The 16,064-nt window shown below is 40.4% G+C and overlaps 1 protein-coding gene across 1 annotated transcript in view; it reads right to left on the bottom strand.

Moving 5' to 3' along the window:
• PCSK2 (proprotein convertase subtilisin/kexin type 2) overlaps window positions 1–16,064 on the bottom strand; it is a 274,524-nt gene that overhangs the window by 47,615 nt on the left and 210,845 nt on the right. The window contains exon 7 of the mRNA XM_033095229.1: window positions 10,196–10,284. Within this exon, the coding sequence (XP_032951120.1) occupies window positions 10,196–10,284 (89 nt within the window). The remainder of the gene's footprint in view (window positions 1–10,195; window positions 10,285–16,064) is intronic.

The following is a 16,064-nucleotide window of genomic DNA, read 5'->3' as shown; positions in this document are numbered from 1 at the left end:
TGGGCAGCGGGACACAGGGGGAAGGGGCACGCCGGTGGGCATCCATGGTTCACATCACCCTCTGGCTGTCAGTAAAAAGCTTCTCCAGGGTAAACTCAGCAACAGCCAATGGAATGGCATTCTGTCCCTCCATCACTAACCTCAAAACATTGCTGTTTGGGGCCATATTGTTCTCTGCTTGATACACTATTTAGCGGCAAGAAGCCTAGAATTTTAGTACAGCCGACCTAAGTCTTTCTGTACACGGGATTTTGAAATGAAGGGTCTGGGCTGTATGTAGTCAAAGCTTAGATGCTGATCCTCCTTACCTGTCCCCCATGGTCAAAGGATACTGCTACCCAAGCATCACATGGTATGCAAATCAGTTTATTGCAACAACTTAGATTCTTGCAGAGCATGTGAAATTGACAGGAAACTTTCTTTTCTCTTAAGGTGTCTCTTCCTCAACATCTCATAGCCCATCACTTGTGATTGCATGGTAACTTCCCCCTGTGCTCACCCCACTCCTGACTAACCTACATGTTTAGTAGGCATTTCCCCAGAAGACATTCTGGGTCCCACTCTCCAGGTCCTCCATCAGCACTGCATTTTCAGCCTTCCATTACAATTGTTTATTTGTGTGTTTCATTCACCATCGTACAGCAAGGTCTTTGAGCACGGGGCATGTGTCTATTTTGTTCAGCTCTACGTCCCAGGGCATCAGCATTGTGCTTGGAATTTATCTTAAGCTTGATAAATATTTGATGAATAAATGCATAGTATTATTACTTTATTTAGTTGATTTTCTCCCTAACTGAAATGAAAAGTCCAGAAGAACAAATAATAACAGACCCAGGTTTTCTATCCTCTACCATTACCTTATAAATCAAGTCACCATTTTTTGCCAACAAATAATCCAATTATAAGTGAACATCCTTTGTCCTGGAGGAGGTTCATCCGGAATAAGCACAGTCTATAGTTTAAACTTCCTGGAAGCTCAGTTTTATAGTTCATTTTATAAAGGATAGGAAATTTGAGACTCCACCTTTTGTTTTTGATCCATCTATATTTTACTTATTTAAAAAATGTGTTTAAAAAAGGTGGCCAACATGTCACAGAATAAACCAAATAATGCTTCTGCTTCTTGCAAGAAGTCATGCCCACTTTGTGGATGGGGAAACATTGCAGAGTCTTGTATTCTACTTTCTTGCAAAGAGAAAAATCAGATGATCTTTAACTCATCTAGTGCCCAGATGACCAGGACTGAACAGCTACCTCAACTGGAAGATGAGAGAAATTCAACCCTGGCCAAGTAGGCCTGGACTGTCCCACATGCTAGCCAAGGGCAACACTGGATTTTGTCATACATCCAGCATGTGGTGTATCCAGCTGTGCCCTGTACCCTCTCTTTGCAGCTCTTGAACCTCTGCTTCTTTCCCTCTTAATCCTCTCTCTGTCTCCCTTTGTGCTGCACAGAACATCATAGCTGGTGTGCATTCATCTTCCGACTATTTCAGCATCAAGGGAGGCAAGGGCGGCCACAGACTGGGAGCAAGGCTCTCATGCATATTCAGGGGCCAGGTGCCCGACATTCTTTTAATCTTGTTAAGCTTGGGAGGAATGAGGCATGCATTAATTGAATGAGACACAACATTAATTTTTGCAAGAGACTGCACCATTAGCAGCCAAGACGGAAGCTCAGGGTGACCCACAGGTTTTTAGGGAAGGCCTGTCCTCTGTCCCTGGGTGCTCTATGAGTGACAGAGAAAGAAAAGAGGGAAGACAAGAGAATGAGAGTGAAAGGCAGAAGGAGAGAGGGAAGACAGAGAGCTAGGATTATGCGTCTCACATTTGTAAAATGCTCTATTGGCTGTGTGATTTGATGGTGAAGAGACAGTGCACATAAAGCGTCTATTCCCCCATCCCAGGACAGATCACCGCATTAATGACCAGTGGTAACTCTGTACCTCCCTCCTCCCTTAGGGTCTGGGCCTGCTTTCACAGTTTGCACTGCTGCTAGCTCTGGGCCCTAGGGGTTCATGGCTCAGGGGATTTGGTCTAACCCTTTCTGCCTCCTATTATAAAAGGTGACCTTGTATCTGACATCAGGAAATGCTACATCTGCCCACAAACTTCAGTGTCTCTAATTGCCACCTTTTGTTGCTTATAAATACTGTTTTGCAGGCTACGGAGCAAATTCACGCTGATCTAGGTTTTAAGGATCTGAAAACATGGTAATCGTGATAATGGGTGATTTTTATTGCTTTATTTAAAAACTCAGATAAAATATGTGTAAACCCATGGAAGTGTTATGAGTTTTATTTGCCATATATGTGTAAGCAATTTATTCCTGGGAGAGATATTTTGACAATGGTCAACAGTGTGGTTTTCAAACTCTTCAGAATCTTTGATCAAAGGAGATCTCATCCTGAAGTCCCATGCATAAATCTGTATGCTCTGGCTTAAAAAGGAAGGCAGGTAAGATCAATGTCAGCTGGCTTGGAAGCACCCTGGGGCTGCTCTGAGAAGCTCTGCAGAAGCCCAGGTGCCATGCTATAGAGCCCACCCTCAAGTGGCTTGCTGTGCTCCACCCCAGTTACTCTCTGCCATCTTGCTTTGTTTCATTCCTAGCAGCAATCATTATCGTGCTTATTTGCTCATTGTCAGAATCTTCTTTTAGACTGTCAGCTGTGTGAGGGCAGGTGTCCTGTCTGCAGGCTCACTGCTGTATCCCACCACCCACAGCAGAACTGGACACAAAGTAGGTACCCAACAGTAAGGCCTAGGTCTCCCTGGAACGGATTTGATTGGAATAAAGGAGCCAAGGTGAGATAGTGCTGGTAGAAGAGGAGATACTTTAGCTTCCTGGGTAGAAATTTTATCAGGTTTTGGTCCTTAGAACCTTATGCCCTTAATCCCTCAACTCCAACCATCTAACCTTTCTTTCATTCAACAGTTAATCTCCTCTGCTTGTAGTGGGTTTCTTCATTGGCCCTCCTTCTCTTTATTCCTTCCTCTCTTTCTATCATTTAGCAAGTAGGGTTTGAGCACCCACTGTGTGAAGATCTTGTGCGAGTTGCCAAAGTGAGAGACTTGGTCCCTGTCCTCATGGTGACTGTTTTCTGCCTGAGGAGGAACATACTAATCAAATAACCATGCACGAAAATACGAAATAACCACCAGTGGTTACTGCTGGGAAGGAAACATTCAGCTTTATCAAGTGTAGATGAGGAAACTGGGAGGTGGCATTGGAGGAAAAATGGAAACTGAGAGCTGCAGGACGAAGAGGAAGTGACCAGACATAGTGTAGGGGGGAGAAATTCTGGGCAGAGGGAAGAGCATATACAAAGGCTGACTAGTAGAAGGACTGTGGCTACACTTTCTAGTTTATATTTGTTAGGAGGATTTATCTAAGTTGTATTTACCCAGAGGCTAACCATGTATGTACGGGAACTTGTACAATGAAGGTGGCACCACAAATCAAAGGGACAGGATGGGTTACTGAACAGATGGAATGGGAACATTGACTCACCATTTGGAGAAAAATAAAACTAGACCCCACCCCAGCTAGCATTATATACAAAGGTGGAATCCAGATGGACTAATGATCTCATGTGAAAGTTTGGGAGAAAATATTTGCATTGATTAAAACTGATCAGGGGCTAATATCTAGGACATATCATGAACACTTGCAAATCAACGAGAAAAAGACAAGAATTCCAATGGGGAAATGAGCAGAGTTTATAATGGAAGAGAACCCAAGAGGCTAACAGGCAAATAAAGAGCTGCTCAATGATTTTTTTCCTGTAACTTTCAGAGCACTCATTTTATAATCTCATCTCCACTTTCTTTTTTTTTTCTGGACTAAGATTCTGTGGCATCTTAATTTTAGCCTTTTTCTTTTTTAACAGGATGAATTGCTGGGTACTATGGTAATTCTATTATTAATTTTTTTGAGGAATCTCCACACTGCCTTCCATAGCGGCTGCACCAGTCTGCATTCCCACCAACAGTGTATAAGGTTTCCTTTTTCTCCACAGCCTCTCCACCACTTGTTACTATTTGTCTTGTTGATAATAGCCATTCTAACTGGTGTGAGGTGATATCTCATTGTGGTTTTTATTTGCATTTCTCTGATGATTAGTGATGTTGAGCATTTTTTCATATGTCTGTTGGCCTTTCTATGTCCTCTTTGGAGAAATATCTCTTCAGGTCTTCTGCCCACTTTTTAATTGGATTGTTTTTTTGTTGTTGAGTTGTATGAGTTCCTTATATATTTTGGATATTAGCCCCTTATCGGAGGCATTCTTCGCAAAAATCTTCTCCCATTCGGTTGGTTGCCTGTTTATTTTGTTGATGGTTTCTTTTGCTGTGCTGAAGCTTTTAAGTTTGATATAGTCCCATTCATTTATTTTAGCTTTTACTTCCCTTGCCTTTGAAGTCAAATTTATAAAATCCTTTTTGAACCCAAGGTCCATAAGTTTAGTACCTATGTTTTCTTCTATGCAGTTTATTGCTTTAGGTCTTATGTTGGGTATCTACCCAAAAAATCTGAAGACATTTATCTGTAAAGATATATGTGGTCTGATGTTCATTGCAGCTTTATTTATGGTGGCCAAGCCATGGAAACAACAAAAGTGTCCTTCGATAGATGATTGGATAAAGAAGATGTGGTATATATACACAATGGAATACTGTTCTGCCATAAGAAAAGATGAAATGGTGCCATTTAAGACAACACGGATGGATCTTGAGATTATAATGCTAAGAGAAATAAGTCAGACAGAAAAAGTCGAGAACCATATGATTTCACTGATATGTGGTATACAAAAGTGAAAACAACAAAAGAACAAGACAAACAAATGAGAAACAAAAACTCATAGACTCAGACAATAGTTTAGTGGTTACCAGAGGGTAAGGGGGGAAGGGGGTGGGAGATGAGGGTAAAGGGGATCAAATATATGGTGATGGAAGGAGAACTGACTCTGGGTGGTGAACACACATTGTGATGTATAGATGATGTATTACAGAATTGTACACCTTAAATCTATGTAACTTTGCTAACAATTGTCACCTCAATAAACTTTAATTAAAAACAAATAAACAAGACAGGATGAAGAGAGACCCAGGACATGGGAAGGACTTGAGACACTGCTGCCAATGCCTCCCCAATCTGTAACTGAACACCTTTAGACTGCCAGAGACTAGCAATGATCTTGGTTGGCCACCAGGTGGCGATCTAAACATCCCTAGATCAGACAGCTCATGAAAGGGAAGATTCTCAGGAAAGGCAACTCATTTAGAATAATAAAAATCAGCCAACTTTTGGAATTGCCAACCAGAATGAACAAAATGTTCCCCCTAAATATGTAAGACTGAGGAGCCTTAAATTCTGCTTCTGTTAGGATTCTCGTGTAACTCTCCAGCACTTCCTCATGAAGAATTCCTTTTGCTCCTCTGAGGAAGCCTAGAGAAAACACTGATGTTCTAAAGGGCACAGGACAGGGCACTAGAACTTTCTGGCCCTTGAGTAGTTAGAACCAGCATGAGTGGTTACAGAGGAGCAAAACTGGGTTAAGGGAGTGTAGAAGAGGAGAAAGGTGGCTGCTTTGCTGAAAAGTTTTGTGTGGCTGGGCCTGCCTCCCATCAGCTCTGGTCTTGGTTTCTGGAATTTCAAAGCATTGCTGTGAGGGTTTCAGAAAGCACAGGCCATGTCTTTGAGGTATCTGGCTGCATTCACCCACCTTTGGGATTGGGGGTTAGTTAGCAGCAGGTGAGGCAGAAGCTGTTGCATCCTGCCTGGATCTGCTGACTCCATCCAAGTGTCTTTGCCTGGGGGTGTTCTCTGCCTTAGGTGTTCTGCTCAGCCCACGTGAGCTGGCAGTCTGAACAGGTCAGGGTGCTTGTGGCCCAGGAGACTTCCCCACCAATGAGGGGTGGGAGCTGGTGGACAAATTCTAAGCTTCCTCACCTTGGGGGTGCATTTCTGAGGGTGTCCCCATAGTCCCCCAGAGACCCAGCCATCCATGGGAGCAACCAGCTCATCTGCACACACTTTGTTGGCTTCCCTCCCTTTGCCATATTACCCTCACTCTTGTTTCCTGGGATCACCTTCCAAATAAACTCCTTGTACCAGGAGGGAAGCAAAATTTGACACCCCAAAATGCGTCTCTCTGGCGTGAGGATCATTTTATTTTTAAGACATAAAAGACTCAAGAAGAACCTTTGACTTTCCCCTTACTACGTAAAAGAATTTACATAGAGGGTCTGTTCCCGGAAGGGAGCTCTCACCATAGATAACCATAATGTAATATGAACTTGGTGTGGTGGGTGATACTCTGCAGGGCCTAGAAATCAGAGTCTGCTTTGTGTCCCGTTGTCTCTGCATGGCTCAGCAAATATTTGTTCACCAAACTTTATTTGTCCATCTCTCTGTGAATTGCATTCCTCCCCTCCAAAGTCCCAAACCACTACCCCCTTCTCCTTAGCTCGAGATGGCACATAAAACTAAACTGCCTGATTTCTCCATGGGCCCCATATTCTTATGGATCCCCAGTACATACATACGTAATTAAATTTGGTTATTTTCTCCTGTTAAACTGTCTCATGTCAGTTTAATTCTTAGACCAGCCAGAAGAGCCTAGAAGGGTAGAGGAAAATTTCTTCTTCCCCTACACACCCAAATTCTTGTCTTAGGTTTTGCTTTTAGGAAATTCAAATGAAGAGAATTCAAAAGAGTTAGGTACATTTGAGGTACAGCTCAGATACTTTCAGAAAAAAGACAGAGGAAGAAGATGGGGAAAGGGACCACAATAAACCCCCAGAACACCTTGAGCTGCTCTAACTCATTTTTTTTATTTTTTTCTTTTTTATTAGTTTCAGGTGTATAAAACAATGTAATAGCTAGACATTTATACCTCTCACAGAGTGATAACCCCCCGCCCCCAATCTACTACCCCTCTGACATCGTATATAGCTGTTACAGTTCCACTGACTCTATTCCTTATGCTGTGCTCCATATCCTGTGACTATATATACATAAAGTTATAGTTGTCATTCCTTATTATTCAGCTTCAGCCTCAGGTGTACACTGCAGGGATCAGGCATCTACATCATCCATGAAGTGGATTCCCTAATAAGACAAGTGTCCATCGGATACCCTACAAAATCTTTACAACATTATTGATTATGTTCCCCAAATTGACTTTTGTATCCCCCTGGCAATCTCGTGGTTACCGATTGTGCTTTCTAATCCCCTCACCTTCCCCCTTATCCCCATCTCTACCCTCCCATGTAGCAACCCTCAGTTTTTTCTCTATGTCTCTGAGACTATTTCTGATTAGTTTGTTCATTTATTCTATTTTTTAAATTCCACATATAAGTGAGATCATATAGCATTTGTCTTTCTCCGTCTGACTTATTTCACTTAGCATAATGTTCTCTAGGTCCATCCATATCATTGCAAATAATAAGATTTTGTTCTTCTTTTATGGCTGCATAATAATCCATTATATAAATGTACTACAGTTTCTTAATCCAGTCATCTACTGATGGGCATTTCGGTTGTTTCCATGTCTTGTCTATTGTGAATAGTGCTGCAATAAATGTAGGGGTGCATATATTTTTTGAATTAGTGTTTTGGATTTCTCTGGATAGATACCCAAGAGTGGAATTGCTGGGTCATAAGCAATTCCAGTTTTTTGAGATACCTCTGTACTGTTTTCCACAGTGGCTGCGCCAATCTGCAATCCTACCAGCAGTGCATGAAGGATCCCTTTTCTCCACATCCGTGACAGCACTTGTTGTTTGTTGATTTATTGATGATAGTCATTCTGACTGACATGAGGTGGTATCTCATTGTGGTTTTTATTTGCATTTCTCTAGTGATTAGTGAGGTTGAGCATTTTTTCATATGTCTGTTTGCCATCTGTATGTCCTCTTTAGAAAAGTGTCTCTTCATGTCCTCTGCCCATTTTTCAATTGGGTTGTTTGTTTATCTGGTGTTCAGTTGAATGAGTTTTTTATAAATTTTGGATATTAACCCCTTATCAGATGTATCATTGATAAATATCTTCTCCTATTCAGTAGGTTGCCTTTTTGTTTTATTGATGGTTTCCTTTGCTGTGAAAAAACTTTTTAGTTTGACGTAATCCCATATGTTTATTTTTTCTCTTACTTCCCTTGCTTGAGGGAATATATCGTAAAAATATTACTAAGGGTAATGTCTGCAAATTTACTCCTATATTTTCTTCTAGGAGTATTATGGTTTCATATCTTACATGTAAGTCTTTAATCCGTTTTGAATTTATTTTGTATATGGTGTAAGGAGGTGGTCCAGCTTCATTTTTTTGCCTGTGTCTGTCCAGGTTTCTCAGCACCATTTATTGAATAGATTGTCTTTACCCCAATATGAATTCTTGTTTCCACTGTCATAGATTAAATGACCATATAGGCATGGATTCATTTCTGGGCTTTCTATTCTGTTCCATTCATCTATGTGTTTGTTTTTATGCCAGTACCATACTGTTTTGATTACTATAGCCTTGTAGTATGATTTGATGTCAGGTATCGTGATACTTTGTTCTTATTTCTCAAGATTGCCATGGCTATTGGGAGTCTCTTATGGTTCCATATAAATTTTAGGATTATATGTTCTATTTATGTGAAAAATGTCCTTGGTAGTTTGATAGGAATTGCACTGAATATTTTTATTGCCTTAGGCAGTATGGACATTTTAACTATATTAATTCTTCCTATCTATGGAGCCGCTCCAACTCTTAATTTTTGCAGGTAGTAGTTCTAAGAATGCCTTGTTCAAACAAACCAGTTGCTTGGGGTATACAGATCCTTCAAACTATTTTGAAGACAATAATTGTGAATGGGAAATCCACATTTGAATTTTCCAGTTGCCTCCAGTTCTGCCTTGTGAATAGAAAACCCATCTTGCCTCAGCTACCACCTGAGGTATGAACCTTGCTTATAAAATATTAATTGGGTGATATTCTTTCCCCTGAGCTCATAATGGCTTCTGACATTTTAATGCCAGCGTTTTGGATGCACACAAAGTAAAGAGAGCTGAAAACCAAGGGGCCAAGTCTCCTCTATTTACATTTCAGAAACTTCCAGATGTATTCTTTTGTGAAATTCAACACCCAGCTCAGGCAAGCCTCTTAGGGAACAGTGTTGAAAGAGGTTAATGTGGGTTTGTATAGGTAGCTTTTGCTTTATTTAGATCCCTGGAAATGCAAGTGTCAGCACAATGTATGTTTATGGTTCCATTAAATCACCAGGAAAAAAATATGAAGACAGTTGTAAAAAAAGAAAAACAAGGTTGGATGACTCAGCCTAAATAAATTAAGAACCAATTTGATACAAAACTTGGAATGAGCCAGCAGCCACTCTGTTCTCCAGCTGTTTGTTGAAAGATGATAAACCCCTCTCTTTCATCCTCTTTCTCTCCCTCATTTTTTTCTTGGTGTGGGGCAAAGACAGGTGTTGGTTTCTAAATTTCTCGTGACTTGACACCCTCATTTCTAAAGCCCCCTTGTAAAGATGGTATTGTTAAATATCCTTCCTGTGGAACTTAATAAAAAAGTTCTAAGTAGAATATATTTCCTTAAAGATGAGATACATTGTGCAAAACAGAAAAAACAAACAACAAAAAATTTTGAAGATTCTGAGTACGTTTATAACAATTTATACTCATCTCTTTATATTGCACAGTCTTTGGGTCTCGTTAAAATATTTTTGATATTGACACAAAAGAGTACAGACAATATAGTTCCATTTATATAAAGTTTAAAACCTGGCCATAACCAATGTTTGCTGTTAGAAATCAGGATTGTGGTTATTCTTGTGTGTATGGTAGTAACTGGGAAGGGACATGAGGGGGGCTTTTGGGATGCTGGTAATGTTTTGTTTCTTGATGACTACATGGATATGGCCAGTTTGTGAAAATTCGTTGAGCAGTATGTTTATGATCTGTGCACTTTTCTGTACTTATATTACACTTAAATAAAAAATTTAAAAGTTTATTAATATTGCCATATAGCTTAAAATAAAAATACACTTTTTTCGCTCTTGCTAAATCTAGGAATCCCAGATCCCCACCCACAATGGGGGTTTCTGCCAGGCTCTGGCCAGTCTGACCAGGGTGTGATGTGTTTTGGGTCTGGTTGCCTGGAATGGGGCCTGCTATTTGGCAGGGACAGCTTACCTGCGACCTTGGAATTATATGCCACTCCGACTCCACAAATATTGTTGTTGGCTGCGGCAGAAACTTCTCCTGCACATCGGGTCCCATGACTGCAGAGAAAAATAAAGATGTCAGATACAGCTTCAAAAGACTTTGGAGAAGATTCCTTAAATTCTATCAATTGGAAGCCGTTCGGCTCTTTTCAATGGCTCAGTTAGCCTGGAGCCAGCACATGCCCTCCCCACCTCTTACCCCACCCCGATTTTCCATCTGTGCGTCCTACGGTCCCCTTTCTTCCATGTCTCCGCTTCCAGCTGTCTTCTTAACCTTGACTTGTTTTTACCAAAAGAGACTTCTCAGAACATTTCAACCTTGAAATGTGATCTTTACTTTAAAATTTGAAGTATCTTCCTGCAGAAAATGCACTTCCAGTTTTCTGGTGAAAAACAATATAAGACAGGTTTGTGCTGATTGCAACAGCTCTGGTTTTTGTTTTTTGAAGTAATAGCATTGTGGGGTGGTGCTTAATTTCAAGGCTGGCTCATCCATTGGGGTGTAATGCTGCCTGTCAGTGATGGGATAATCATTACTTATAGTTTTTGGATCATAGACTCCAAGGATGTTGACTCTGAGGATGTTGAATGCTATAGATTTCCACCTTCCTTCAGGAATAAAAAAACGCCTATATTGGCAGCATTTTGCATATAGTTTCAAGAGGTTCACAGAACCTTTGAAGCTGACCAGAGTAAGAACCCCAGGCATTCATTAGGTAATCTTTCTGAGGTTTGCCTGGCCTTATAATCCTGAGCAAGGCTTTCTGAGGGCTCGTGTTCTAAACTGTTTTCTGCAACAGATGTCGTAATTCCATTAATTATCTCCCTTTTGCTTGCTTTCCTTTCCCTTATACCAAAGGATCCCAAATAGTTCTTCCCCTCGTGTATATTTCCCTTCTCCTTGAATTAGGCTGGCTTGTTGTCTTCATTGGCCCATAAAATGCATTGGAAGGATGATATGCCACTTCTTAAGAGGCCGGCAGCTGCCATTTCCATTCGCCGATGCCACAGAGAGGAGCTTGAACTAGCCCAGAAATGGAGGAGACTACATGGAGAGAGGCCCAGCAACCTCCAATGTTCCAACACCTCAAATGAGACACCCAACGTGGGAGTGGAGCCACCTTCTTCCTCTAGACCAGCCAGATCACCCCAGTCAGCAACAAGTGGAGAGAGACAGGCTGTCCCTGCCCAGGTTACAGTTCTGTGAGCAAATAAATGTTTGTTCCTTTTTAAGCCACTAAGTTTTGGGGTAGTTTGTTAAGCAGCAACAGAGAACTGAAACGAGCATAAACTCTTAAGTCAATCAGAATGCATGTTTTAAATCCAAACAGCTTTCAAGATATGGAAGATTCCACTGGTACAAGTCATCTGAAACTACCAGCCTGATCCTGAAAAGTCCTTTGTAATGGCCTGTGAAGCAGCTAAGGGATTAAACTGTCTCATTACCAAATCTGCTGGAACAGTGTGAGCATGGCCTGTTAAAGGGCCACGGCAGCAAGGGCTGGCTTTGCCACTCACTATTCAAACTGTGGTGCACAAAAAGGAAATGTGGGTGCAGGGGCTGACTGGCTACAGGGCCCTAGGGAGTTTTGATTTCTGCAGTGTTGACTAGCGTACTGTTTGCGACATTCTCTTGGTGCAAACAATGCTATTGCACCAGCCCTTAAAAAACGAACATTACATATATGCATATATATATGCAAATGCACACACATACACATTTTATGTCTTTGTATGAGCAAAAGTAAATCCTCCCTCCATAAAGCCTACATATCTCCTGGGCTCCAAATTCCCTTTAGAACAAGAGTAAAATCTGTATATTGTGTTCAAGTAAACTTCATAGTTAGAGGTGGGACCTTGTGGTGAAAGACCTGTGAAAACTCAAAGTGCTGAGCAAACCACTATCTATTTGTCTTTAAGTTTTCTGTAAACCACATGTGAGATTCTTGAGAAGATGCATAGTTATGGTTTAACTTGATGGGAGAGTCTGTTGTGGACGTGACTTTCTTATTTCAAATGCTGAAGAAATTGATAAACTAAAATGTTGAAAAACAGCATGGAAGCACGCACACACACGTCTGTGTGTGTGTGTGCATGAAATATATACCCCTTTATATTTTAATGTCTATGTTTAAGTATATATTTGTACTTATGTCTATTTATCTATTAATAATTATATACTTATATATTTATATGTAATACACACTTATGCATTGTATATACACCCACATATTTTATATTTAAATATATATTTACGTAAAATACATACCATATATAGGTATATATATGATATATATGATATATATATATATATATATATATATATATCATATATATATACACACATATATTTTTTAAAACGGACCTTTAATGGATACTGATTAAATGTGGCTTACTTGCTTGTTGTTTGGTTCATGTTTAACAAATAATTTTTAAAGAAAAGTTTAAAAATCAGTGCCATATCTCATTTGACTGAGCACTAATTTCCTTATTATTTAATAATCAGCTCTGTCAAGAACCTCTTTCCAAGACCTGAAATGTGCAAATTGATCTTGCATAGCCTCGTCAATACTTCCACTGACATCTGTGAAGAACACAGAGGCCATATCATCAGGTGTGGACCCTGCTCTAAGAGACGAAGTAGCTAGAAGGACAAATAGCCATTCTGTCACTTACTGGGTGGTTATTCATTGCCAGGTACTGTGCTCAGTGCTTTTCTTGCCTCACCTCCTTTACGCCTCACAGGAGAGCTACGAGTAGGTACTGCTCCATTTTACAGATGTCAAAGTTGACTCTGAGAGGTGCTGGCTTGGAAGTGCACAGTGATTAGGTGGCTGAGCCAGGTCTGAGAACAATGCTCACATACTGAAACTTCCCACTACCCTCCCACAGGGTAATAAGCCCGTCTCTGCCCTAACACTGTTCACTAATGGCTGGAGGACAAATGCATGTGAACTGGCCTGGGCAAATGACAGACACTGAATGCTTCCATATCCTTAATTGTGGCCTTGAAATGGGGAGATGAACACTATGGGCTTTCCTGAGGAACATATGACAAGAAACATTTCATTGCTAAATTCGGTGACACTAATTAATTGTAAGCAACTAATGGAGGCTTCCTATAACTGTTCACGACACCGTCTTTTCACATTTCTGGGACTTTGTAGGCTTGGTTTCCACTGTCTTGAATGCTTTCCCCTCAATCTTGCCTTCCTCATTGTCAGGCAAATGTACTTGCTCCCTGAGTGTCAGGAAAATCTTTGTCCAAATCCATTTTCATTTGGTCACTTTGCTTTCTTAAGAACATTCAGTAACTCCCTCTTGCCTCCAGAATAAAACGTTAAATCTGTCAGAAGTAGAAATTGCAATAGGGAGTGAGGGACAAATACGGCTGCTTGATCGGCCTCTTTCTAACAAAGGTCAGTGGGAAGAAGGCTAACGAGAGGCAAGTGACAGGAATCATTGGGGGCTGCGTTGCCCAAATGGCCCAGTCCACTGCTCTCCTAGGTCCATGCCCTGGGCAGTATGATTTTCTTGCTCCTCCCATGAAGAGGTAGAGCATATTTCCCCCCTCCCTTGAATCTGGTTGGCCTTCTGACTTGTTTTGGCCAAAGCCTGTGGTGGACATGATGAGCTTAGCTCTCAAAAAGCTTAGCTTCTTCTCTTCTTTCTCTTGAAACCCTGCCCAGGTGCCATGTGGACAAGATCAGGCTCACCTACTGGATGATGAAAAGTATGCAACCCATTGTGCCTGTCAACCCAGGTGATGGCCACCCATCCTCAAGACCAGTGAGAGAGGCCGTCCTAAACCACCGGACCATGGATGTGTGAGTGAGCTTGGCCACAAAGCTGAGTCTGATCCAGATCAACAGAACTGTTTAGCTGATCTATAGACTTGTGAACAATAGTTAATGCTTATTGTTTTAAGCTACTAAGTTTTGAGATGATTCATTGTGTGGCATTATTTGGCAATAGATAACTGATACAATGAATAAGCAAGGCTAGAGGGACAACCCATGGTTAACCTGTGGGAGAATGGGGTTAAAATCTATATTGTCATGATGACTGTACTGGGTGTACCGCAAATAGCTACAGTGGTTGCAGAGGTATCCAAGCGAAAACCTGAGGCCCTTGGTGATCTCCAGAGTGCAAACACTTCTTTCCACATTGCTGGCCTTCCACCAGAGTGATTAGTCATTCCTCTTCTCCTTTCCAGCCAAAAGCATGTCTTTCTATATGTGCTCCATTCAAGGCATAGAGTAAGATACATCTGGCAATGTGAATAAAGGTCTCCTTTTTAGATACCTACTATGGGATGGGCACTGTGCTTAGAGTGCTGCATGCATAATTTTATTTAATCCTCACAACAAACTATTATTATCCCATTTTAAAGAAGGGAAAGTTCAGCCATAGAGATATTAAGTCACTTCTCAATTAGAAGGCAGAACCAGAATTCAAACTCAGTTCTGCTGCTCAGACCCTATTCTTAACCGTGACCCTTGACTATCATCTGTTCCTGACAGAAATGTGCAGATAAAAAGGGTGATGGCTAATTTTATGTGTCAACTTGGCACATATAATTTGTGCCACGTTGAGCCACAGGGTGCTCAGATATTGGGTCAAACATTATTCTGGGTGTTTCTGTGAGAGTGTTTTAGATGAGATTGACATTTAAATTGGTGGACTTTGAGTAAAGCAACATATGTAGTTTTGTACATGACTGGTGAAGGATTCCTCGATATCCTCAGGACCAAAGAAATTTGTAATTACAGGGGCACTTTCCTGTGTTTTCTATTGGTATAGATTTTTTTTTGGTATTGATTTTTTAAAAAGGCGTAAATGTGTATAGATACAATTGAAGCGCTCCCTGAGGCCGTTATGTCTCAGAGTTGACCACTTACTAAGGTTGATGTTTGGAATGCCCGTGCATGTTTTTATGTGTTTTACATATAATCAGATATGCATATGCACGCATGCCACTATTTGCTTGTTTTCAAACTCTATATAAATGTTTCATAGTATATGACCTATTTAAAATTTGCTTTACTCACTTCTAATTTTTGAGGTTTATTCATGAGTCCTGGTTCATTCATTTTTAGTGCTGGGTAGTAGTAGTTCATTTAAAAATATGCTGAAATTTACTTATTCATAGTCTTAATGATAGGTATTTAGGTTGTTTGCAATTTGCTTGCTATTAAAAATAATTTGAAAAGAAACATTCTTGCATATTATTTCCTTGTGCCCATGTGAAGAGTTTCTCTGGAGCACGTATGTAGGTGTGAAAACAGATTTATGGATACACATTACCTCCTGCAGAGTGGAAGAATGCTCAAATATCTTTGCCAACCTTTAGTACCCTAAAAGTTTACCATTTTCGGTAGCCCCATTGGTGTGAAATGGTATCTCATAGTTTAATTTTGCATTTTCCTCATTACTAGGAAGTTTGAGCAGCTTTTCGTATGTGAATTCACTCAGGTGTGCTCTGTTAATTGCCTGTGCATGACCTCTGGTCATTTTTTCTATTGTTTATCCTTTTTTCATTGATTTGTGGCTGTTCTTTATATATTTGGGACACTAAAACCTACCTTTTCCTAGTCTGTGGCTTGTCTTTCAACTTTATTGTGATTTGTTGAAGAAAAGTGTTTAATTTTAACATTGTCAGGTTTATCAACCTTTTCATTTCCCTATGATTTACCATTTTGTTTAAGAAATCCATCCCTGTCTCAGGATCATATAGATATTTTTCTACATTTTAATTCTAAAATATTTCTATACATTTAGGTCTTTCTTAATTGTCCTGGATTCATTTATGTTCGGGATGTGAGGCGGACACCTAT

The sequence above is a fragment of the Rhinolophus ferrumequinum genome, chromosome 23, assembly GCF_004115265.2.
Source record: "Rhinolophus ferrumequinum isolate MPI-CBG mRhiFer1 chromosome 23, mRhiFer1_v1.p, whole genome shotgun sequence".
Lineage (NCBI taxonomy): Eukaryota > Metazoa > Chordata > Mammalia > Chiroptera > Rhinolophidae > Rhinolophus > Rhinolophus ferrumequinum.
Note: the sequence above shows the minus strand (reverse complement) of the source record. Positions and strands in the feature narration are given on the sequence as shown.